Source organism: Gavialis gangeticus, unplaced genomic scaffold (assembly GCF_001723915.1).
Source record: "Gavialis gangeticus isolate Ggan-Ray unplaced genomic scaffold, GavGan_comp1, whole genome shotgun sequence".
In the NCBI taxonomy this organism is placed as follows: Eukaryota; Metazoa; Chordata; order Crocodylia; family Gavialidae; genus Gavialis; species Gavialis gangeticus.
The window spans coordinates 202,502,738-202,527,717 of NW_017728992.1; the positions used below are offsets into that span (position 1 = coordinate 202,502,738).

General features: G+C 43.9%; 1 protein-coding gene across 1 annotated transcript in view; it reads right to left on the bottom strand.

The window, feature by feature from the left end:
- The window catches only part of SLC45A4 (solute carrier family 45 member 4), a 65,465-nt gene that overhangs the window by 35,811 nt on the left and 4,674 nt on the right, over window positions 1-24,980 (bottom strand). Inside the window, exon 2 of the mRNA XM_019528221.1 lies at window positions 24,168-24,749. Within this exon, the coding sequence (XP_019383766.1) occupies window positions 24,168-24,402 (235 nt within the window). The 5' untranslated portion in view covers window positions 24,403-24,749. The remainder of the gene's footprint in view (window positions 1-24,167; window positions 24,750-24,980) is intronic.

The following is a 24,980-nucleotide window of genomic DNA, read 5'->3' on the forward strand; positions in this document are numbered from 1 at the left end:
AGTAACTGCTCTCAAAATTAGAGGCAATAACCCCCCCCCCCCATTATTAGTAGCCACAATGGACTCAATAATACTTCTGAAGAAGAAAACTGATGGGCGAGCAAGAGGCCCTTTAGACGGCTTCCTGTTACTGCCAAGACTTTCATCTGCTGTGTCTGTTCAATTATTACTGCCTCTTAACCTCACCTCCCGCCTGCCCTTGCTCTCTTCCCTTCTAATATTTGGCAACAGTCAAAGTAATCACCACTCATGTAAAGCTCTGTTGCTATATTCTCCAAAAGTACTGGAAGCAAGATTTTTTTTTAAATGCACTTGACTTGATATGCACCCGTGTATAACCAAGTTACTTTAAAAAAAAAAACCAATAAAGAAAAAGGATAGATGGAGAAGTGTAGCTGAACCAGTGAAAAAGCCACAGCGGCTGGGCTGCTCATAGTGGGGCTTGCAGCCTCCGGGCAGCGACGTGCCGAGCGAAATGGCCTCACATGCCATGTGCTGGCGCTTGCCAACCCCTGTCCTACAGGAGCTAATAGATATGACAGCAATAATCAATTTGCATCCTGGTGCCTAATCAGCTGAAACAGGCTAGAGATTAAATGTCATGCAGCCCTCTGGGTAGTGTCTGACGAATTCCTTCTGACCTTTCAACAAGAGCTGCATGCGGATGAAGAAAACTTAACTCCACCCACAAACGACCCTAAAAGCTGAGGGAGATAACCCCAACAAAACCAATCCCCCCCCACATTGCTCTTAGTGTCATCCAAGAATTGCACCTAACCTATGCCCCCACCATGCTTACGTTCACAGGATACATCTAACCGTTTCCCCAGGAGGCATCGCTGCTCTCCTGCTGTTGTCAATTTAAACGGCGTGCAGACAGACAAGGACTTAAAGGTCACATGCAACCACGCGAGGCATGCTGAGTGCACATTAGTTTACAGCTGCTCCACTGCCTAGGAACAAAGATGGATGCAAGAGAGTCAATAAGTGACTTGCCGCACTGTAATCTTTCCCTGTCTTTTTGTAAGGGACGTGATTAAAATGCGTAAGCTGTGCACAGTGCCCCACATAGTCCACATGCCTTATGTAACACTGCAGTACTTAACCATTCCGTTTCCCTGCAAGCTGAGACAGTCACAGTGACGTGTTGCCTGCAGATACGCAGCATCCCCGCTTACCCAAAGCTCCTATGTTCCTCTGCCAGTTTCAAGAATATTAGTCAAACTTAGAAGAAACAGTATTTGAGGATGCACTTTAATATACTACAAGAACCTGATCTAATGCAAAAAGCATTCAGTATTGATTTGATTGAATCTCAGAATACATTAACAACCTTTTATGGTTCCACCAACTGATCTTGCTAATATCTATAACAAGAGCTATATAAATTTTCATTGGAAAAAAGGATTTTAAAAACACTAAGGAGAAGTAGATTTCTGCCAATTAGCTACCCTTTCCAGTTAAAGAGGGTTTCAGCTGCATAAAGCCAGAGGTAATAATTTAGTTGAAAGGACAAAGTGATGAATGGATGCCAATGACTGCTCTCAGCAGGTTGGAAAATGGAGGAAACTAGTGAAGACCACAGAGGCCTACATTGTATGTAGCTTTTAGGTCTGCCAAAATGTCCCCAGGTATGTTCTGAGCAGCTATTGGTAACACCCAAGTTGTTTTAGAAGCAACCCAAAATGTATATTGTTTGGTTGTAGAGAGTCCCCCCCATTTCTCTAGTACCTTCCTTCCTCAAGGGTCTCCATGCCTTTGTAAACCCTGAAGGTACAGTGCTAGAGCAGTCTGCTTGGGAATAGAGGACAGGCTCATCTCACAAACAGGGAAGTATGGGAGATGTAGGGTATAAGCGCTATTTTGGATACTCACCTCATGAGGCTTTTCACACTGCAGGGCTCTTCGGATTTAGTGTTTTAATATCTCCTCTGACCAACTCGCACACAAAGCTATGACAAATCCTACTGATTGGTGAGATCCAGGACAAACAAAACTCCAGTCTGGGCATGACATGCAGCTATTTATGGTCTTGCTAAGCAAGCGAAGCTTGTGAGCTTGGTCTTGGTAACACTAACTAGTTTTTATTCTGAGTGTGCGCGCCTGCATGTGCATGTATGCATGGGTCAGAACATCTCCACGACGCACAAATGCCAGATCCCATTGGTCTCCTGTCCCTGAAGTCATTATATGCATGCACGTAGATGCAGAAAACACTGGACTAATGCCTTATCAGGAATCCCGACTCCAGACTGGCTGCCCAGTGCCACCTTTCTAATTAGCACCTCCTCCCTTCTCATGCTTAGTCCCGTTTGTACTAGACACCCACATGGCTAAGAGGACGGGCACTGGCCATTCTTTCTTTTTGGGTGGATTCGTTCGCCGAATGTCAATTGGCGACATGTGCGACTCCCAATAATGTCTGTAGTAAGAACTCTGCAGCACCTAATCATTAGGTGCCGCCACAGCACATTACACTTCTTCCCTGCTCTACTTCTGGGGAAGACTTCTCAGGTGCCCCCAACCTCAGACCAGGTTTTGGCAACAGCCCCATCCAGAGTCATCATGAGATAACATCTAGAGGCCTGACCGGGCTTGGCAACTTGCAGATCCTTTCCTGTGTGAACTGCACCCCCAAGTGACTCAGTCCAGCCTTTGAAAATGAGCATGGGTTAATCCCTACAACAAGAACAGATCAAGGGAGGTTTTATTAAAAAAAAACAAACAGTCTGCAGATCCATCTCGCCTACAATGTCATGGTTCACAAGGGGGTAGTCCTAGCAGCTGGAGCTGGGAGTGGGGACCAGCAGGGTTGCGGGGATGAAGCACCAGTTGGGAGAACTAGAGGACAACTCAAACTCCAAACTGAGGGGCGGGGGCCATCTCTTCCCATCAACTCCAAGGTCCTTTCCTGTGAAAGGGCTCCTGAGGTTACAAGCTGGGAACCCCACGTCCTCAAGATGCCACCTAGCCTTTGCAAACTGCACCAAGGATGACATTAGTCCATCTTCCTAAGCAGCAGCAAATAGGATAACTCCAGCAGGGGTCATTTGCCCCAAGAGTAGAGGGGCCACAATGTGGCTGGGCACCTGGGGCAGTGGTGACTTGTTTGCCACCACACTGCCAACGTGATTCCCACCGGCTGCCCTAGTCACCCTACCTTAGTTATGCCACTGCCTGAAGAGCTGCAGAGCAAAAGCTACAGGATCCAGAAGATAGTGCACGCTCCCTTCCCATTAAAAAAAAAAAAAAAAAAAATAGCACTTGGGGCATGCAGTTTAACTAATCTCGCACGCATGCACTTTAAAGAGTGACATCAGGGGGATGATAGCTGAGCTGAAAATTAAGTGCATAGACCCAAGGAAGAAGGTCTTGCCTTTAGAGGCTTGTCTACCCTTATCCCAGCTACACGGTTGGCCCAATAAAAAGGTATCACCCTAAGAAATCCCAGACTGCTCCAGGCATTCGGCATTGAAAGACTTTTGCTTCTGTTGTTTTTAAATAGTGCAGATACTAAAAAGGCTTTGCAGCACTATTGTGCACAAGTATTTTGTTGTCCATTGCTAACACGCTGCAGAATCAGCCCTCTGTCTTCTCTAAAGGCTTTAGGACTAGCGGCTGGTTTTGAAAATCAGGACAAACATGTTCCCATTGGCCCAGGCACATTGCGCGTCTAGTTGTGTTACCGGGATGCAGTACTAAGAGGCACAAAAGCAAACCACACACACACACTAAACTATGTTAATTTAAAAAAAGTTTGCTGATTTAGACAACAATCCCTTTAGCCCATTATTCATCATGGATACACAAACGAGGATGTTAAAAAAAATAACATTCTCTAAGCTCCTAAAAGTACATCTTTTTATACAGTTGTCATATGAGGTGTTAACCACAAAAAAAAAAAAAAGACATCAAGGGGAGCACAAATCCTATTTGGGCTTTAGCAATTAGCTTAGATGAATGAACTGTGGGTTTTAGTTTGGATGTATGGTTTACTATTTAGTTAGACAATCGTTCCAGGAAAGCACAACAATACAGCAGTTGTTAATTGAAATGCTGTATGAATGGGCTGCTATATGCAATCATGCTGGTAAAAAGGGTTATCGTGTAGCATTTAAAAATCAACTGATAAATAGCTTTTGTTCTGGTTCATCTTTTTGCAAACACTTCTCTCTTTAAAACTGTGGAGTATATTCAGTAGAAGTCTATCGGCCGTCCTTGCCTGTCCGTAGTCTATGCATATTAGGTGTATAAGCATTAAAAAAGAAAAAAAAAAAATCAAGAAGGTTATTAAAGAGACAATGTTCAAGTCAAAAATTGAAGGTCCTGTAAGATAGTGTACTTTGGAAGGTCTGAAGGAGGTTCTGACACCAAGTTGAGATCAACAGTAAGCCAGTTTAAGTATATTCTAAGCACTTTCCTAAAAAAAAGTTTAAAATGGCCTATCTGCTTTTATGCTGGCATTGGGGGGGGGGGGGGGGGGGGGGGGAGGGGAGTTTGTAACTCCAGCATTTTCAGGGACCTTCAGTTTAACAGACATAAGTTGCAAAAATATTTCACAAGTATAACAGTGTCTAATCAACCTGTTTTTCTGGTTGTCATAAAATATTACGCCATCTTGTTAATTATTAAGTGTCTTCTATGACTATAATGACAGCCACATTGAAGTGATCCTTTTTGAGCGCACACAACCTCAATCTTTATAATTTTCACTCATATGTGCCATTCAGTAGCTCACAAGCCTGTTCATGTAAGGCCGCGATTCTTAGCAAGAGGGCCAGGACACCCTGGAGTGTCCTGAGGTGCTTTCAAGGGTAGCGACATCAGAAAACTGCCATTAGACCATCTCCCTCAATTTAGAAGGGCTACCCAGCCAACCTAATGCAAAGAAATCTCTTCTCGGTTTGCAAACCAAGCGATGAGAACAAGATCCAATAGCAATACAAAAGCAGATAACTCCATTTGAAATGGGTTCTTTTATTTGTATTGCTGTTTAAAAAGCAGATTTGCTTGTAGTTAAGGGAGCAGAAGATACTTTGCAAAATATATTGAGTCCTGAAATAAGTGACAACACAATAACCATAAAATGCATGACTGGAAGGAACCCAGGGAGTCAACCTTGTGCTCAAGGCAGGACCATCCCTGCCTAAAAACAGTCCCAGACAAGTGTTAGTCTAACCTGCTCTTTAAAAAAAAAGAAAACAAAACCCAAAAAACCCTTCCAGTGACACAGACTCCATAACATTTCTAGATAATCTGTTCCAAAGCTAAACCACCCCCGTAATTAAAGTTATTCTTAATATCCGACACAAATTTCCCTTGCTGCTATTTAAACCCATTACTTTTTCTTTCCTGTTCCCTGTGAGCAAAGAGAACTATCATCCTCTATGTAATAACCTCTCTTTATTTGAAGACTTAGCAACTTCACTCTTGGTCAGATCTTATTCAGACTAATTAATCCCAGTTCTTCCCATCTTTCCTCATGCAATGTTTTCCTAGATCCCTAATGATTTTTGCTGCTCTCCTTTTCCAATGTGAATACCAAGAGCTTGTTGAATTATGAGATTAAACACATCTTCAAATTCAGAGAGAAAACTGGCATCTGAAAAAACAAGTGTTACAACTTTAAACCATTTGGGAGATTCTCAAGTGGAACAGGCTATGTTACACAATGTAGAGACATCTGCAATATGGAAGATACAACCTTTGTCTTTTCATTTTCCCCTGTAAAGCCTTGTCATCTTAGGCTGTTTGACAACTATCTACGTTTGGGCATGAGACAGAAGTTACACATAAACCAGTTTAAGGGATCAGAAACTGGTTTAAAAACTCGTAAACAGAAGCTCAGTGCACACAAACCTGGTTTCAAACTGGCTGAAACTGGTTTAAGATAAACCTGGTTGAATGCAGTATCAGATGCAACTGATCAGGGGCAAACCAGTTAATGAATCTTCTGGCTCAGACTCTTTCTTGGTTCAAGTTAAAGTCTCCCAGCACCCCTTCCACCCCTGGGCTGTGCCATCTGCTCCAGAGAGCAGGGCTGGCCCTGCCCCTTTGCTCCCTAGCTGGAGCAGTGGAGCTGGCTCACTGTTCCCCCAGGCAAATGCTGGCTGGGGTTGGGGGCCAAGGAAGAGGGTTAAACTTCCCCCCCCCCCCCCCGAATACAGAGCTGCCTTGCCCTGCCCTACTGGCTTAGTGCTGGCTGTGATTGGACTACAAAAATCCCAAAGGCATGTGGAAGCAGGAAGAGGAAGTGATGAGCAACCCTGCAGAGTCCTGATGCTGTGAGCTGGAGTACAAATCCCAGAGACCTTGGCAGCAGGAAAAGGAAGCAAATACACAGCTGGCTATGTGCCAGAGAACTGTGCTCTAGCACCATCCCCCCAGCTTCTGGCTTGAGCCAACTGCAGGCATATTACTGCATTTCTGGACTCAAAAGTGAATGTGTTCATTTGCTTATTGGTTCAATCTCTGCAGTTTAGACTGCAAAGACTGAATCAACTCAGCCTCGGGCTTTTTGACCGTCTGTACTTAGGCCTTGGAGAACATCTGGCAGAACATGCATAATCCACCATCACTAGTGGTGAAAAACTGAAACAGGAAGGAGGAGCTGAGACCAAAGAAAAAGGGGGTGAGGCTGCTAAAGTATTGCTTACCTATGCAAAGGAAAAGCAGAGGGGAGCTCTTTACATGCTCACCATCACTTTTCCCCCCCCAAAACTGCCCAACCTCCTATAATGCCTCTTGCGCTTTCTCTACAGTCAGAGAACAGAGACCACTACAAGTGGTATCTCTTAATTACAGATCTGAACACAAGCTGATGCCGATTATCTCTAGGACATTAAATCAGTACAAGTTTGTGAAATTCAGGACAGCTGAATTTCTTGTTCAACAGAAAATACAAGGTTTGCATTGTTTTATACTGAAAAGTAGAAGAGCAGCAAACCTCTCACATTTCAAATGGATGGCAAAGTTACCACTTGCTCCCAGGGGAGTGTTTAAAAAAAAAAAAGTCACCATGAAGTCAAGCAAGCTGCATAAATTTAGGCTGTAAGGACCTTGGCATCGGGCCATCTATTCTTTGCTCTATAACAATGGCATTGCAGAAAACTTTGAAGCAGCCTGCTTTCTAAAATGCAGACTGAGACACGGAATGGACAGCCCTAGAGATGGCAAACTGACAATGCAATTTTATGACCAAAAATGACTCTGCCATAGTGTTATTGAAAGGATACCAAGAAAAACAAATACTGCAGAAATAAGAGGACAGCAAAAAGAGACTGATGAATCAGATACAACTCTGTAAACCATTTGCTTTAAGATTAGTGCAATGCAGAAAGGCAAAAAAGTTCCTCTGAAACACTTGGAGTTTTCTTAAGCCTGTCTAATCTGTATCAGCATAACAGAATTAATTTCAAGTCGCACAATATAACTCATGTAAGATACAGCAGGTATGTCTGTTATGATGCTTCCTTGCCAAAAAATGTCTGGACTGCTAAGCTCCTGTGCCTGACTTTCCAAATCAGGAAACAAAAACAGAGTTTGTGCCCCAACAGTACCCATTGCCACTGACTCTACCCGTCAAACAGTCAGATTTCTGCATAAGAAAGGCATTTTGTACTGTTTACCTTAAAGCCCAAGCTGCTATTAATTTAGAGTCCTAACTGCACTTCTTAGAAGTGGGAAACCACTGGTTTCTGCATCTCCATTTACAAAGGAGGAACAATTTATATTTTACTGGCTCAGAAAGGGATCAAAACTGAAAGGAGCTAATTTTACTACAAGGGTTGCTCTTTTTTGGACCATTTATATGAATTCTTGAGAACCTGAAATCAATCTCCATTTGCTTCAAGAAGTGCTTTTATGTCCCAAAGTGCAGTCATGGTACTTCCAAAGAAATCAAAAGCATCACCCCAGACAATGCATTCAAGTCAGATTTCTGAAGACATCCATCCACCCCTTGAGCTCCGCACCAGTGAGACCTAAATCACTGGCAGACTGTATTTCAGACACAAGGGGTATCAGCAAAGGGATACTTTCTACAAAGGGTGCACCGATAAAGACTTTCGTGGTCGATACTGATGGCCGATTAACCAGCCATATTGGGCAATACGGATTTGATAGCTGATATGCAGCCTGGCAGCTTGGAGAGCAGCATCAGGCTGATAAGTCTGTGGGGAGGAAAGGAGCTGGGTGGGGGGTGCAGACAGAAGCCCCTTCAGTGAAGGAGGGAGTGAGGCTGGGGCAGCCAGGGTTGTAGGACAGAGCCACAGGCAGCTTGTCCAGTGGGCACAGGGAGGTGGAAGGGGAGGGCTCCCCACTGCTATACCCTCCCCCAGGGGAGGCATGGGGGAACATGCCCCCTAGATTTATGCATAGGGTGGAGGCAGGCTGTGCTGGCCTCTTCCTGGTAGGGGGCTGGGCCTGGGCTGCAATCAGGGTGGGAGGCAGTGGTGCTAGGAGGAAGGGGCTATGGCAAGTTTTGGGGTGGCTGTAGCTCCTTCTCCTAGTGCCACCCACCCCAAGCACAGCCCCATGCCAGCCCCCCCGCTGGAAGATGTCAGCATGGCTCCTGGCACAACTCGCAGCCCACCCTTGCCCCATGCAAGTCTGGGGGGCATGTGCCCCCCCTGCCCCAGGGGTGTGCAGTGGTGGGGAGCTCTCCTTCCCCATGCTCCCCAGACAAGCTGCCCACTGCTTCACTCTATTTCCTCCCCAACCCAGCTGGACAGCGCCTGCCCCTTCCCCACCCCCCCCCCCCCCGGGGGGGCCACAATCTGTCCCCCCCCCCCCGCACGGCTCTTCCCTATGCCTCTTTCCCCACACAGATTTACTGGCCTGATGCTGCTCTCCAACCTGCATTCCTGGCCACACGCACATAGACATCAATTGCACTGGCCCAAAAAAGCCCATTGCCAATAACATCAATTTTCCTTTTATCAGTGCCAATTGGATATGGACCAATATATTGGTGCACCTCTAATTTCTACATCTTCAGAAAGCTAACATGCAAGGAAGGCATAGAGGGAACTGACCCTTTCAGGCAGAACAACAATGAACTAGCAATCAAAATACGAATGGCATAGGGCTCGAATAGCTTGACAAGGATCATCAAGAGTGACGGCCCCCTTTGACATCTACCAAGAACAGGTTAGAGACATACCATGAGGCTGGGGTCTGGTTTCATGCATCTGAGGCATCCATTCCTGGCCTGGTGGCAATTTGCTATGTAACACTACCATCTCCTGCACAGTGGAGACCACACTAAATGATAAAGCACATGGGGCGAGGGATACTAGGACAGAGAAGGGACATGTCTCTTGAAGGCTCTCAACGAGAGGGTCAGAAAACAGAATTTCTGGGACCATGAAACATTTGCCTTTATTCACCTTAGCTGAGGCTAGTGGAAGTAGTCAGCCTTATTTTTCAGACTGGAGGACCAGCAGGTCTCATGTGCCTTTGAATCAACATGGGTGTCTCTTCTCACGCTGTGTCTTTAGCAAAAGACAAATCAACAGCTCAGAACAATTCAGAGAATTTCTGGCAGAATGACCTGCAGGTTACATGTCTTAGGCTTGCCCTGCTCACTTTCATGTTGTCAGGTCAGAAAAAAAGTGCGATTAAAAGCAAATCTCAGGGGGCACGTCTACAGGTTCATTAATGCACTTTAGGTAACGCACATTAAATCTAGTACCTCTGTTATGAAGCACTAGAAAGATGTGCATTAGCTGATTTTAATGCACATTAGTTAAAGAGCATAGGTTTCCGTGGCACTTTAATATGCATTAAAATAGGCTAATGTGCATTCAAGTGCACATGCAGACATGACCAGAAGGTGAGCTATGAACAGGGCTTTTCTAATGGGAATACATAACAGGTGCAGGTGACATTAGTTCCAACAGTCATCCTTACACGAGTTTTGAAAAATATTTAGTGATCTGGTACCAGAGGGGTGCAGTGGCAACAGCACAGGAAGGGGGGGGCAGAATTGCAGTCTTTTGCTCTTATTTTTGCTCGTTTAAAGAGCACACATAAACAAGGCTTCTCCTGTAACAGCTTCTCTTAGGGAAGAGGAAAAGGCTTGTAGCTTTACCTTGGACTGCTTCTCATGTTTCTTTTACTATGACAGGAAAAAGTGTCCTGTGATCTGCAGGTGAGGGTCTTGCTTTACTTTTCCAGCTCAAAAAAACTTTCATACAAAAAGGAATCAAATTCCAAGCCTTGCACTTTCGTCAAGCTTCAGTAGCTTTGTGCCTCCCCAGAGTATTCCCTGGTTCAAGCACAGGCTTTGGGTAGCACTGTGCATTTCTACAAGAAAGTGCTTTTTGTACCACTCCGAAACAGCACCAAGGCTCCCAACTCTGGGACAGTCCAATTTCTCCTGAGTGATCAAGCAGCTCAGTCTGGGATGAAGGGGCTTGAACTGCAGCAATGAACAAGCAAACAAGTTCAGTGCAAAATGCCTCTAGTGAGCATGCAGGCCAACATATAAGCCCGGCGCTACTGCTTTCTGGGGCATAGAAAAGGAAGTGGAAACCAGGAGGGTCTACAAGGACTGTATGTAGGCCCGGATGTAAAAAAGGCAAGTCAAGAGAAGCAAAGGAAGTGGTTGGGCAATATATTAGTTTAGCTAGCCAGTCAGTCAACATCTTCCTTGGACATGCATCACGGTTCCCAAACCGTGGGCTGACACCCCAGATGGGGTCATTGATTAAGCAAGATAACTGGACCCCCTCCTTCAAGTAGATCCATCACAGTTCCAGTTAGCTGGGTTTAGGCTCCTTGCTGTGCACCCTCCAGGTATGGTTTCCCTGAGACCTTTTCAGATGAAGCACTGGTTCCACCTCCCCAGTGCAACCCTGGGAATGTTGGGGGGGGTGGGGGTGGGGGTGGCGACTGCATCCAACCATGGCAGGCCTCCCTGCATATGGAGTTTCTTCCTTAAGGAGCCCTTGCCTAGTTGCTAGGCAGCAGCTCTTCTCTCTCTCCCCCTGTATCTTTGCACAGCAGCTCCCAGAAAGGACAGCACAAATCTCCCAAAATGACAAGGCAGGTCCACAGCAAGTGGAAAGATTCTACAAAGTGTCATGACCCCGAACACAGGTTACACAAACGATTGCTGAAAGCTGCCCCGGGATCTTCCACTAATGAGACTCCCCATTGCTGCCTGCAAGTTTCTTGCAACACTTTACCACGCGAGAGAGGGGAGGGAAGAAACCAAGCATTTTACAGCAGCCTCATACAAGCAGTTAGTCCAAAGCCATAAGCTTTCAGGCAAGTTAATGACTGTTGACTAATGCTATTTTGGGAAAATTAGGTCTCATTTGTTCAGTGTAAAACATCCTCAGGGTTCCCTTCGGGGGCATAAGATAGCCTGGTAAGAAAACACTTGTGGTTATGAATGTTAAAAGCAACATCTTGGACCAGGTTAACAATCTGGTATAGTCTTCAAGTTGGGGTAACACCCCAGACAGTCTCCCAGCCAGGAATACAGCAGGGCTAAAACTACATTCAAAAAAAGTCACATCCCTCTTGATCAAGCCTACCTGCATGAGGATTTTTTTTTAAATTTGAATACTTGCACAACAATCCAGAGTAGGAGCCCTACTACGCTGCTCCAGGACAGCAAAACAAATGCTGTTTCCACTGGAGTCAGACAGCATCACCAAAGGGAACTGGTCTCATGCCTGTATTTGTTTTTCAGGGGATGAAGTTTTAGACCGTGACATTTTTCCAACCCCCCCCCCCCCAAAAAAACCAAAAACAAAACAAAAACAAAAACACAGATGTTTTAAGAAATTAACCATGTTTATAAGATGCATTCCCCCCCCCCCCCCCCCAAAAAAACCAAAAACAAAACAAAAACAAAAACACAGATGTTTTAAGAAATTAACCATGTTTATAAGATGCATTCCCCCCCCCCCCCCCCCAAAAAAACCAAAAACAAAACAAAAACAAAAACACAGATGTTTTAAGAAATTAACCATGTTTATAAGATGCATTCCCCCCCCCCCCCCCCCCCTTCGAGAGTTCACACCCAGAGGTTCACACCATTAAAAAAAGCATAGATTGTGTAAGACAAACAATATAGAGGTTGAAAGCAATCCTCATCATCCACAGAGACAGACTCTCAAGGGTGGCAACAGGTTGGGTCCCTAACCTTGGGAAGGATCACAAGAAGGATCCAACAAGTCTCCGTAGGGCTTGGCAAAAAGTGGAAAGCAGATCAGTAGTGGGCTGATGGAGCAGCCTGCGCCCATGCAAGCAGCAGCCCAAAAGAGCTCCGACATGGGATTCAAGTTCCAGTTCTGAAGCGTCTCTGCTTGTGTAGTGATGCATTCACATTACAAAGTTAAGATTCATTAGCCAACTACTGCTAATGAGTCCCTGGTCACGTAGCTCTGCACTCCTGGAGTAGCAAACAGATGGGGAAGATGCAAGCCTCTGAAGCAAAGCTGCAGCTACTCACTGGAGGAAGACATGCCGAGCAGGAAAGCTTTGGTGTCAAGGTGGGTCTGCGGCAGAACAGTACTGCCTGGGCTTCAGACAGCAGGGCCAAGACTGGACTTCATTTATTTTTTAGTTTGTTTTAAAAAGATGCCTCAAGTTCTTTCTAAGAGCCTGCAGAGCCATCACCCATTTCTTCACAGGTGTGGACTCTGGCAGAATAAAAGAAATGAAGCTCAAGCTTCACTTGCAAATAAGAGGAGGAATCAGATGGTTGGAAGAGCAAGCGTTTTTGACCTATTTCTTCAGAAGCAGACTTCATAAATTAATTGCATTTGGCATAGAAATGTGCATGGATTAGACAGCCGGGTAGCTTGCTCTTAACGTCCTGCATGTGAAGTCATTTGTTTGCACACACCAGATCTCGGGCAAGGTTTCTGGTGCGGGACCTGGTGGCTCTCTCACAAGAGACTGAGCATGAGACTACCTAATGAACGAGTTGAAGAGCACTTATAAAAGACTAGCATATTCTCGTATGTAATTGCATTACAGCTTTTATTCATGCTAAGGAAAAACTACTGATTTTTTAGGTTCAATTCTCTAGTCTAGAAATCTTAAGAAATCAGGCCCTTGACTTGGGGTCAAAGAGTTTACAAAGGGGAAGCAAGCTTTAAGTAGAGAAAAACTGAAGGAATACTCTATTTCACTGCTTTAGAACCGCTTCTTCCTAGGTGGATCTTAATTATACCCTGGACATCCAGGAAGGAACAGAAAAAAAATCCCTTACTCAATATTTTGGTAGAAGTATTCAAGCCAGTCCAGGGACTTGATACCTCTTTCATTTGTATCAAAAGACAACATTTCTACATCCCTTGAACTGCTTGACATTCAACTTCCCTTTTTAAGATGATTAGCATTAATCCAAATTACAGAGACGCCAGGAACGTGGAGCCAGCGTTGAACCCTCATTTTGTCTTTGGCAGAAAGCCTGCCCATTCGTTATCAAGAGCATCTCTGAAGCCCAGGCTCAAAGCTAGCAAAGCGGAAAAAGCAGCAGATTAGGCTCGTAAAAGCTATTTTTCCAAGTGGTATGATTATTGCACAGTTGCCAAAGTGTGTGGCACTCTGCCTTGGTATGAAGGTAAAAAAAGATACATCTTCTATTGGCCTCAGGATGCAAAAAAAATCTTGATGACTTGCTTGTATAGCATCCTTCGCCCAGGAATACTGCGTGGATTCTAAACCAATCCTCCTTTGGGGGGTGGGAAAGAGGTAGTCTGATGTCCTTGCTGTTAAAATTACATCAATAGTTATTAACTACAGAACTGGGAATCACACAAAGAAAATGCGACTCTTTTGTTCTTCAGCGGCAAGTACAGCAGCAGCAGCCGCCGCCTCATGCGACTCCAGCAGCATGAATTAGTCAGTAATTAAAAAGTAATGGGTGGGGATGTTTTATGGGCTATTATCATTTGCCCCAGGTGCAGTGTTCGCAGCATTATGCATTCAATCATTGGAGACCTGTATTAAAAAAAAAAACAAACAAACACACAGCCTATTAAATCTTGTGCTAAGGATAGGGATGTTAAGTTAGCTATTTAAAACAGACTTGTAAAATTCATTTAAAAAATTGAGGTGGATTGGAAAAGTTCTCCTCCAGTCTCCAGCTTTCTGGCAAGTGGACAAAATGCACTGTTTTAGTTTGCAAAATAAAGTTTAAAGAGCAGCCCAGGTTACCACACTGAGCTGATGAATGGGCCGGAGCGCACACCCCTTGCAGCTGGCACGCTCGTGTCCACAGTCAGCAAGTCTTACCCCAAGTTGCACAGTACGAGATACCTAGTGGGGGCTGTCACTCAAGTGATTGCTTTGATTCTTATTTGGTAGCTGGGTGGGCTATGCCACGTCACTCACGGGGACAGCGTGTCAGTATGGTGCGTCAGCCTCCAGCCTCTTCCCCTGCTGGGGGTGGCATTTTATAAATTTGTCCTCATGGGCCAAGTGCATGGCACCAGCCCTCTCTTCCCCCTTGGTTTGAGCAGATCTAGATGCTCATCATGGAGTTGGCAGCACCTACACTGCTTACAGCAGAGGTCTCTGCAGAGCTGCAGGAATCATTCAGCCCACCAACTCTTTCCATCGGAAAGCTCTTGGGCAGCCCCTTCTTTTCTAGGATCTCTGAGATTTTAGGATCTCCTTTGATTCCAGGCTTAGCCTTAGAAAGAAGATCCCATTCTAGCTTGGACTGAGCTAAGAATGACCATCGTTGCTGTAGACTGGAAGCAGGCTGCTGGCTTTTAAACCTTTCTTGCTAGTCTTTCTCCACCACCTTGTAACGTCTTATGACCTAAGCTTTCTAGCATCAGGAAAGTGCCAATACAAGAGAGGCCTAGGAAATGGTCGTATACCATTATCATAATAAATGCATCACAGAAGTGCCTTTCCTTGCAGCAATCACTGCCAGATTTCTTGGCAACCATTAGCTGGTACGCCTGGGTAATGCATCTATTTCACCTGTGCCTGAACTCTATTGTATGTTCCTTTGGTTTGTGAAGAGCTCCACATCTATTTGAGCCCAGACACAGTAAATAAGAGGCTGACAAAAAAGACAAAACCAGAAGACAAACCCCAGTTCTCCATGCGCAAGGCGGTGCTTTCTCAGTCCTAGAATATATAATGAGAAGTCTTTTCAGACAAAAATAACCTATTGTATTCTGCTCAACTTGGCTCAGCCCGTCTCTTTATTAGAGCCTATTAATTAGCACTGAAGCATTCAGTTTCCTGAGATACTACTGCTTAGTGTCACTGTCTGATGAGAACATACGTTCACAATTGAGTCTAAAACAACTAGCTTCAATATTCAGAACGTCAGACCACTGTGTAAATGCCCATTAAGTCCCCACTACATTAGTGGGATGCGACTGGTTAGGCTCTTGTATAGGGAATGTAATGTATCAATGTGAGAAACAGTACCCTGAATAGCAGAAAATTCATAGCCAGACTAAAGGAGTGATGCTTGATAGAGAAGTAGCTTTACATTGCTAAAGCATGCAACAACTCAACAGGACCGTTAAAATTCATCGTATCCATTTGATGCAAAATGAGAACACTTCTTTTAAAAACCATGAGCGCAGAGTATTTAATAATTCATGCACCTTTAAAGAGAAAAAAAAGGAAGCGAGGAACCTTTTGCTGCGGACAATCAGTTCTGTGCTTATTAACTATTCATAGGAATTACTCAATAGTTTGAGGAAAAGCCTTTGAAACAACAATAAGATTCAGTGGAGCCTTTACTATGAAAAAAAAGAAACTGGTCTTTAGCTGCAGCACTATTACTCACTGCAGCATTGCAGAGTTTTTACATGGCAAGCATCATGTAGTGAGGGCTGCAAGTCATACATTTCCTTCTTTGGTGAAGCCCCTCGATTTCTTCCGGTTTAAATGGAGATGCACGCTCTCCGGATAGGCAGGCAGTTTACCCAACTGCACAGCACGAGGCCAGTCCCAACTTGCTGCACATTACTTACATTACAGCAAACACTGGTTAAGTGCATACGTCATGTAAGTGCATAGCATCTTTCAGTCCCATTTTCTAATGTAACTGCAACTCCTTCTAAATGCATTATAATTGGTGCCAGTCACGGTGAAGGGAAGCAGCTGTCAAAAGGGCTGCTATTAGAAGCCCTGAAAAGCCATGGAGCTGGCAACCCTAAAACAGAGAGCATCTCAGTTTTCTCCAAGGCTTCTAATAGTAGTCCCAAATCAGCAGCTGCAGACTCAAAAAAAATTTAAAAAAAAAATAAGATAAAGGGAGTTAGTATTGGGGCTGCTCACCCCACAGCAGTGACGGCCAGGCTGAGAAACGTATCTGTATTTAAAACAGACATTACTTACAATAAGTTTGGGTAAGGGCATGCTCCAGGTAAGAGCACAGCCTCTTTTCACTCTCCAGTTTCTGCACCTAAACAGAGTACTGCACAGGTTTTGCTTTTCAAGAGAACAGTGGGTAGATTTACTTGAACTAAACCTCAAAAACCATCTCCACCCGTTTGAGATGCGTTTTTACTAATATAATTATGTACTCATTTGCTAAGAAAGAAGGGTTGGTCGCAAAGGTCATAGCACCAGATATGAAGTACTTAGTTATGCAAAGCAGCCTTAGAAGAGATAACCCTAATTTGGCTCTCACCTCTGCTCACTGTAATTTTCTCTTTTTTAAATGAGGTATGAAATCGTTTCAGCCAAGGGCAAATGCAGTTACATCTTGGAAGCCAAGTTAATAACTGAGGCATTGTCACCAGTCCCAGGTAGAGTGCCTAAAGTCTTATCATGGCTCCTTGCAGGTGCAAGGACTAGATGCTTCACATCTGACTGCAAGAACAGCTTATGCTTCCAAGACCTCCCACACCAAGGCAGAGGGAAGCAAGCATTAGAGAAGGCGGGTACAGGAAAGGAGGGTGGCAATGTGATTAGAGTTACTTAGTTTCAGCATGTACACATGTCACCATCTCAATTAGGTTTTTAAGTAGTGTTTAAATATATGAAATCTTAAATAAATACAGATGGAGAAACATTTGATTAAAATGACTCATCTTACTACTTCTGTGCAAACACTGAGCACTTGTCAGATTACCTGTTGAGGAAAAAAATGGTCTGGGACTGGGAAGGGAAGGCACATGACTAACGCACATACGCCTTGGAGCGGGGGCTGTTTGTATTAGCTGCACTTAGGGGAAATGGATATGGTCGATCCCATTCATCCCTGATCTGATCTGCAGAGTCAGATTCCAAAGGGAAAGCACCAGCTGCAAGAGGAAAGTCTACCCATGGTTGCAACTGGAAGACACGATCTTGGTATACTGGAGGTTTGAAGTGTTAAAAGGCAAAAAGCAGAAAAGGGAGGAAGTGTACCTGCTGACACTACAGGACGCGATCCAGGCCACTGCTGGGAGGCAAAAGGATATTTCTTTGCCATGCATAACAGCCAGGTAATTCACTGGTCCAAAATAAATGCTCTTCTAGCACTCCACTAGGGGATTTTTACCTCCCTACCAATCTAATAAAGTTGTGGGTTAATGCCATCTGAATCAGCTTTGTAAGCTACATTTGGGGTAATAACTAGTAGGCAGAAAAGTGAAGGTGGCAGTCACCTGGGTAAAGGGGCTCCTATAGCACCCTAAGGGGGCTAGCAGGGACTACCAGGCTCAGAGCCAAATGACCTCAAAAGTCTCTTTGGGCAAAACTCATTTTGCTCAGTCTACCTTCAAAAGTTACATTTGTCCCTTCCCACCCCCAGATGCACACATCTGCACACTACGGTACCATCTGCACTACAGGACTCACAGTAGGTGCACATCTGTTTACTACCCCAAAGCCCTTGGGCAACGCTACGTATAACACTCATTTCTAACAAGCCCCAAGAGGTAAGGGGGCTCTGGAAATAAGACAGTTCAGGTTGAGCGCCCCAGAAGAGGCAAGTGGGCAGAAAGGAAGGCTATCTAGCACCACAACGGGGGTGGAAGTTGAGGTAAACAGTGTTAAGCCACTGGGGTGGCACTCCTTTCACTTACTGCTGCATTACAAGTAAGTAATCAATAATGATTAGTGTCCAAACAAAAAACAAGGTGAAGAGATTCCCTGCAGGGGCGTACTCCTGCCAGAGTCCCACCAGTATCAAAAGGTTTCTAGGGCAAGCCCCGTCAGAGTGCAAGTGTGCCAGATTCAACTACCCAGTCACTGAGGAACACATTGCAAACACCTGCTCTATCTGTTCTGCATTGGTGAAAGAAGAATAATGCATTGAGTACACTTCCTGTTGCCCTTTATCAGTCTGTCATCTGTGGACCCCATGGGGGTCCGCAGACCATGTTTACAGGGTCCACTAAAGATGACTATGAACAAAAATGTGAATATTCAGACTTTCAAGTTAAAAGTGGTCTGCACCTGCATTCAAAATTTCCAAAGGGGTCTGCAAATGAAAAAAAGGTTGAAAGGCACTGAACTAGACAGATGCTTCTAAGAAAATGACCTGCATCTATATTAATGCCTACCCATAAGACCAGACCTACAGTTCTTATGAAACTATAGATCTGTTTGCCCTCTGAGCATACAAGAAGCCCTTCACTAAAGTTAGAGATGCTCTATGACAGGGGTGGGCAATTGTTTTGGGCAGAGGGCTGCTTACTGAGTTTTGGCAAGCCATCGAGGGCTGCATGACAGGCAGTCAGGGGCAGATAAATATTAATTTTCTAAATTTTTTAGGGGCCCTGCAGGCCAGATCTAGCCCCCAGGCTGCATTTTGCTCACCCCTACTCTATGATGTTACTACTTGTAGGACTGTGATACTGCCTTAGGGTCTCAGCTGGTGAATAAATAAAACCCAAGATAGCCCATCTCAGCAGCTGCTCTTCAGAAGGACTGGTGGCACTAGTCTCATGGAGCCAGTGTTGGTATTAGGTATGCTATAAGCAAGAGGAGGGGTTGGAGGGGGGAAGAGAAGTTTCTGAAAAGGCAATATTCAGATTTTGCAGTGCCTTTGGGCATATAAAGCACTATGGAATATTTAACTGGTAGGCACACACAAGTTTAATGAGATTTACAGTGTTAATGATTATGTAGTGCGGAAGTTAACAGCCTTTCTTCTGTGAAATTTCTACCCGGGTTGAGAAGAGGTGACTGAAGGAGCCCCAAAAGGTTAATGTATAATTCTTGATCTGAAAACATTTAAGCAATCAGCTAGTGCTATTATTTTAGCTGGAGTCACCTTTGGAAATTTCCATAGTTGGAAAGTTTGAAGTAGCCAAGATACTCTAAACATAAAATAAGAGAAGTTAGCTACTTATTTTGGAACTTTGGTTGCAGAAAAAAGTAGGTAGCAATTCAAAGCAAGTGTAATAAATACAGCTTACCTCGCTGTTGCCAAGCTACTAAAGCCCAGTTACGATTACAAAAGGTCTTCAAGGTGCTTACTTGGAGACTGCATTTTTAAAAAAGGTAATGTTAGGTCACTTGAGCATGGCAATACAGGAACAGATTAAAGTTGTAGTAAAGAACTGGTTCCAATAGGTCTCGAGTTCCACAAATTTTCATATCTTTCTGCTTTGAAACCGACTTAATCCAAAGAACAAAAAGGTGCCAATTCAAGAGAGGGTTTCAAACTTCTGGGAACTTTAGTAGGTCACCGAATCTTTAGTCATTGTTCCCAAGTTTGCTAGCAGAGGGAAGGGGAGGTGGGGGAAAGGGTACAACTGTGATGTCTCGCATACAACATGCAACTTGTTTTTGGAAGGCAGAATATAGAAAATGATTCTCAGAGTTGTGGCTGACCATGGGATCTGAAGCAAGTCTTCCTGGGAAGTATCACAATGCCACATCAGAAACCTCCTGCCGCCTCACCCAGACTGCCCCCTGGGATGCCACACTGCTCCCAGAGGGACGTAAGGCTAGGCCCTACACCCTTGCAAAGGCAGTAACAAGGTGTTAGTTCTTTATTGCAAGTGGTTCCTTATTATGACCCCTTTAAATAAAGCATTGTTTCCATATTACAAGCCTCATCAAGATACTACCAGCAGCGTTCTTGCTGCTTCGGACATGAGATGCAGTGCTCAGCCAGTAGCTAAACCCTCTCCCAGGTGAGCACAGGACTCTGCCCTTTTAGTTGGCTGAGCCAGATAAGTGCCAGCCATCTTGGCAGCTGCTTGCCATGCACCATGTCTCCAGGTGGGTTTCTTTTCTAGTGGAAAAAAACCTACTGCCCTGCTTAATATGTACCATGTCAGGACTGCTTTTGGAAAAAAGATGCGTACTGTATACAAGAAAGTCTGGTACTTCCCTAATATGTTGGTAGTTAAACAACTCTAACTTAATGATGTTCCCCTGAATATAGGAACTGTTTCTACCTGGTCATCTAGTACAGGTGGTCAAAACGGCTTCACTGTGGTTTCCTTGGGACAGGACATGTGTGCATAGCACACCAACATTAAAAAGCCTCTAGAGATCCACCCCCACGATCTGATTTTATAGTTGCTTGCAGCGCTTTGTTTCTGAATTCTGCCTACCAGCCAGGACAGCTGGGAGTCACAGCTAGCCTTAGGAAGACAGAAAATACAGCAGGAGCTCAAGCAGAGGCAGAAAATAAAAACACAGCTATATAATAACCCATTACCAACCTGTTGACCAAAGTGATCCATAAACACTTAGCCCTCCGAGTTTAAATTTTTACTGTAGAGGTAGCATAATTTAATGGCTATGGGAAATTTCAGAGGTTCTTAACCCGCTTGTAAAAACAGCCTACTGCCCAGGGGTGAAGAGACAAAATTACTGACACCTGTAGGGAGTCTTGGTGCTGTGATGAAAGGCACCACTCAAAGCTGCCAGTACAAGAGCAGAGGTAAACAGATATGGGTTTTTAGACATGGCTGTATTCAGAGAGTCTCAAAATCTGTCCAGTGTGTCATGGATATGGGGCAGAATACAACCACAGTTTTTCTAGTGCAAGGAGATAAAGGTCCAACACACTCTTGATATGTTTAAGGAACAGTCAATAAGCAACATGCAAGACTCAACATTTCACTTTTATACTAGGCCACTTTCCCCATCAAACCAGTCCCATAGACAGACAGCCAACCTCAGTGCAAAATCATTTCCCGGTCTCATGTGCAAGAAAGCACCGACTCTAGCCCGTCAGGCTAGGCTCAAGCAAACAGCAGCATCTGCCATGTTTTATGCAGGCAGCAGTACTTTTTCCAGCAGCTCCCTGAATATGCCATGTAGCCTTTACTGCAGAGTCTGTACATACAGGCTACAGCATTTCAGCTCCCAGCTTTCCTTCCCCCCCACCCCAAGTGCAGAAACACAGCCAGGTTACTTTGGAGAGCATGTTCACACCACTGGGGATTTCTAACACAGGTGATTAAATCAGGCACATTGTTGTGAGTACTAAGAGTATGGCCTCTCACTTGCCAAGGAGAAGTAACAAACATCTATACCAAAAAAAAAAAAAAGTGTGAGGGATGTGACAGGACAGTGCCTTGAGGAGGAGTCACCCCATTGCTCCTTCTCTCCCCAATGGCTCCTGGTTCAGGGGGAAGGTGCTTGCCTTAGAACATCATTCATTGCATCTTCACCATTTTGCCTAAAATCAGTTCTTTTCCTGAAGTGCCCCCCATGCTCTTTAGAGCATTTAAATCTTAATTTAGAGGTTAATATTGGAAACCAACTTATTTTTATACTGTCACATGGCATAGCTATAGTACTGATGAGGTTGGTAAGAGAAAAGGAAGCAAAGGAGGAAGTTTTAATACTGCTTTCCCGTGTTTGGAAAGAATCTGGATAATGTATTTGTATCTTACAACAACAGAACTAATTCACCAGAAGCTAGCTGTATTGTGCTATTTGAAAGTAGAAGAGACAGGTTGTACTTGAGCATATCAAAATTTGGACAAGGAGCTAAACCATTAATAATGATTTGACAAGTGACTAACACTAGGGATGATGTAAAGACTGAATAAAGCTTAAATACTGGCATAATACTAAAAAAAGACAACTCAGACAACCCAGGAAGTTAGACTAGTTAGCTCAAGATTGATACTAGGCAAAAGTTTATCACAGAAGAGAGAGACACGGGATGTAAAAACTAGTAAAGAAAAAGTGTTAGTCTAACAAGCAGTCTTGCAGTTTTGGACAAGATGGAATTACCTTGTTAATTAAATAAGACAAATTGGGATTTCAGCTTAATTCTGAATCTCTGATCCTTCCGATTACATAAAAAAAAAACAAAACAAAACAGTGCAGCCCATCTTCTATGTATTCATATAGGTGATTAACCAGGCAAGCCAAGTGTAGTGTTGTAAGACAAGAAACAGAAAGAACAGGTCATTCTCAGTTTGGGGGACTCCATCCTGAAAAGGAGCTGGACTGCAGAGACCAATGGGTGCAGAACGGACCCAAGCTTCCAGTGCAGGTCAGTCACCCGACATCCAAAATCATAATCTTAAAGATCTCTCTACAGCTTGGTCCCCATCAAGTTTTGTTGGCACAGCTACAAAGGGTGTGAAAAAGATCTACTTCCCTCTCAAGCTATACTAACACAAGAGACTTTCTGCCAGCAGAGCCTGTTTAGTACAGTCTGCTGTCCTGACATTAGTCTAATCAGACTACTAATCTGATATGGTGATACATGCTCCTAATAACTACAGGATCTGGTAGGGGGATGTTTTGCATCACGTTTCTGGCCACAAGTTGAAGAGTTCTTTAGCCCTGTCAAATAAACTGATGTGAGAACTGCAAGACAAATTAAAGGTTCAGCCTGTAATATTAAACTTCACATTATTAAGCCATGATTAAAAGGAAGACTTTTCAGCATTGAGTAACAGTGGTACGTTAAAAAACTTGGTTATGGCACAATCATTTTGTTTATAAGTACCCCCGATGCCATACAGTTTCTGCCCTCCCATTCACTTGGGTGTTCATTAACTTTAACAGTATAATTAATGTGTTTGGTTTAAATCTGGGGAATCAGTTATTTGGAAAAAAACTGGCACAAAACACTTGGATGGAAGTGTCAGAGCCATCTATACTGGTCTAATCCTCATTTTCCCTGCTGACCTTGTATTGGCCATTGACAATTCATTGGACCCGATGAGCAGCAGTACATCTTAGATGTTCTGTGCCAATATCCCCAGCCCAATTAAAGGATAAAAAAAAGTTATTGACATCTAGGCTGCAAGCTAGTTTGAAGCATGCTAGTAATTAAAAAAAAAAAAAAGTGGCTTTAATGAAACAGAACACAAAAGTTTCTGAATCTACGATAGCCAGGAGCTATTTCACATGCTTTTCACAATTTCAGGTTCAGCAATGGATCTATCCTGCTTTAAAAAAAAGAAAAGAACTATCAGGTTCTGAAATGCACAAGATGAAGTTATTTTATCATTTGGCATTATCTGCAGGAACTTGGTCAGGTGATGAGTAACTCACTTTCCCCACTCTCCCATGCTTCATCTGACTATTTCATAATATAGGCAAGTCCTTGGTACAGTATGCATCTTGTTATCTCATTTTATAGTTTTTATAGGTAAAAGGAGACAGTTTCATTGAATTGCTCAGAGGTAAGGTAAGGGTTATTCATTTCTTAAAACAGCATATGCAATAGTTCCAGTCCTTTAATCTAGAAGAGGTCAGAGCTGATCCAGCAATGCTATTTTCTTGGGAATGGTAATCTGGTTTCCAAGGTCAGGTCTCTTAAGACTGTTGGAACTGATCTGCCCATGAAAAAAAAGAGTGGTTTTCAATACTTGTCCAATATGTTAGTATATTTGGATATGTATAGTCTTGCCTGTTTCTGGACTCTAATATTTTAGGAGTTTCATACATTTGATCTCATCTGATCAGTTTCATAGATCTGAACTGACCGCTTTAAAATAGAGTAAGACTTTGCACTTCAAGCTTTCTTCCTCCAAGAGATCTATTCCAGAAGATAAAGCCTCCCAGCCTGAAGAGCTGGGGAGGCAAGTATAAACTGAGGGCAAGATCTTAAACAAGGTCACAAGGAATCGGTATCAGGAGCCAAGATCAGAGGACAAGTAGTCCCCAATTCCAGCCTTACATTTTAAATGACAAGGCAACTTCTTCCAGTGACAAACAATATTCTCTGATCACACTGAAAAACCAAGTCATATGTCTCGATTTAAATGCAATAGCTTAAAAACAGAGAACTGACTTACCAATTTGCAGCAATACTGGAGTGACCAATGCTGTTTCCATGGCGTAACAGAATTCCCTGCCAAACATGACTGCGCCGTGCATCACCCACAGGCGTATCGGTATCCGGTCGATGGAGCCCTCGCTGATGGTCTCCTCTCTGCTCTCGTTCTCTGGTTTCTCATCCTGGGCTACAGGCAGCTCTTGAACTTGCATAGATTCCGAGTCAGCATTCTGAGGAGCCATTCTCATCACCATAAAAATATATCTCTATATAAATAATACTATCATCTCTCCAAGGGCAACTTAAGACTTCTTCTGTCAGCTTCTGCTTCTCACCCAAGTAATGCTTATATTCCTCTTGTACAAACAGGTATTTCACAACTTCTCATGTAGGTAGGAGACAAAGCTATTTGGTAGGAATTTCAACATATGGCTTGCCGGTTTACTGTGAATTAGAGTTAAAAATCCATAATTGCCATTCAGTTAATACGAGTTTCATAATTATTATTGAAGCGGTGCTGAAGTTTTTCTTGTTGCACAGAGGTGGAAAGGCGACACAAAGAGGTGCTCCACTGTTAATCCCCATCGAGTGGCTGATTAATCTGCAACAAAGAGCAAGCCATTAAATACTCAAGCATTAAATTTCAAGTTGCCTCCCCCTTCTGGCCGCATTTGCTAACAAGCTTATCATTTTCCTTCATTATCACCATCTCCTGCCCAATATAGCTTTTTATCCCACTGCTTTACAGGCAAGTAACAGTATTACACCACTTCTCTCTCCTACTAAACATGCAGATACTATTCAGCTGCACTAACCCCCCCCCCCCCCCCCC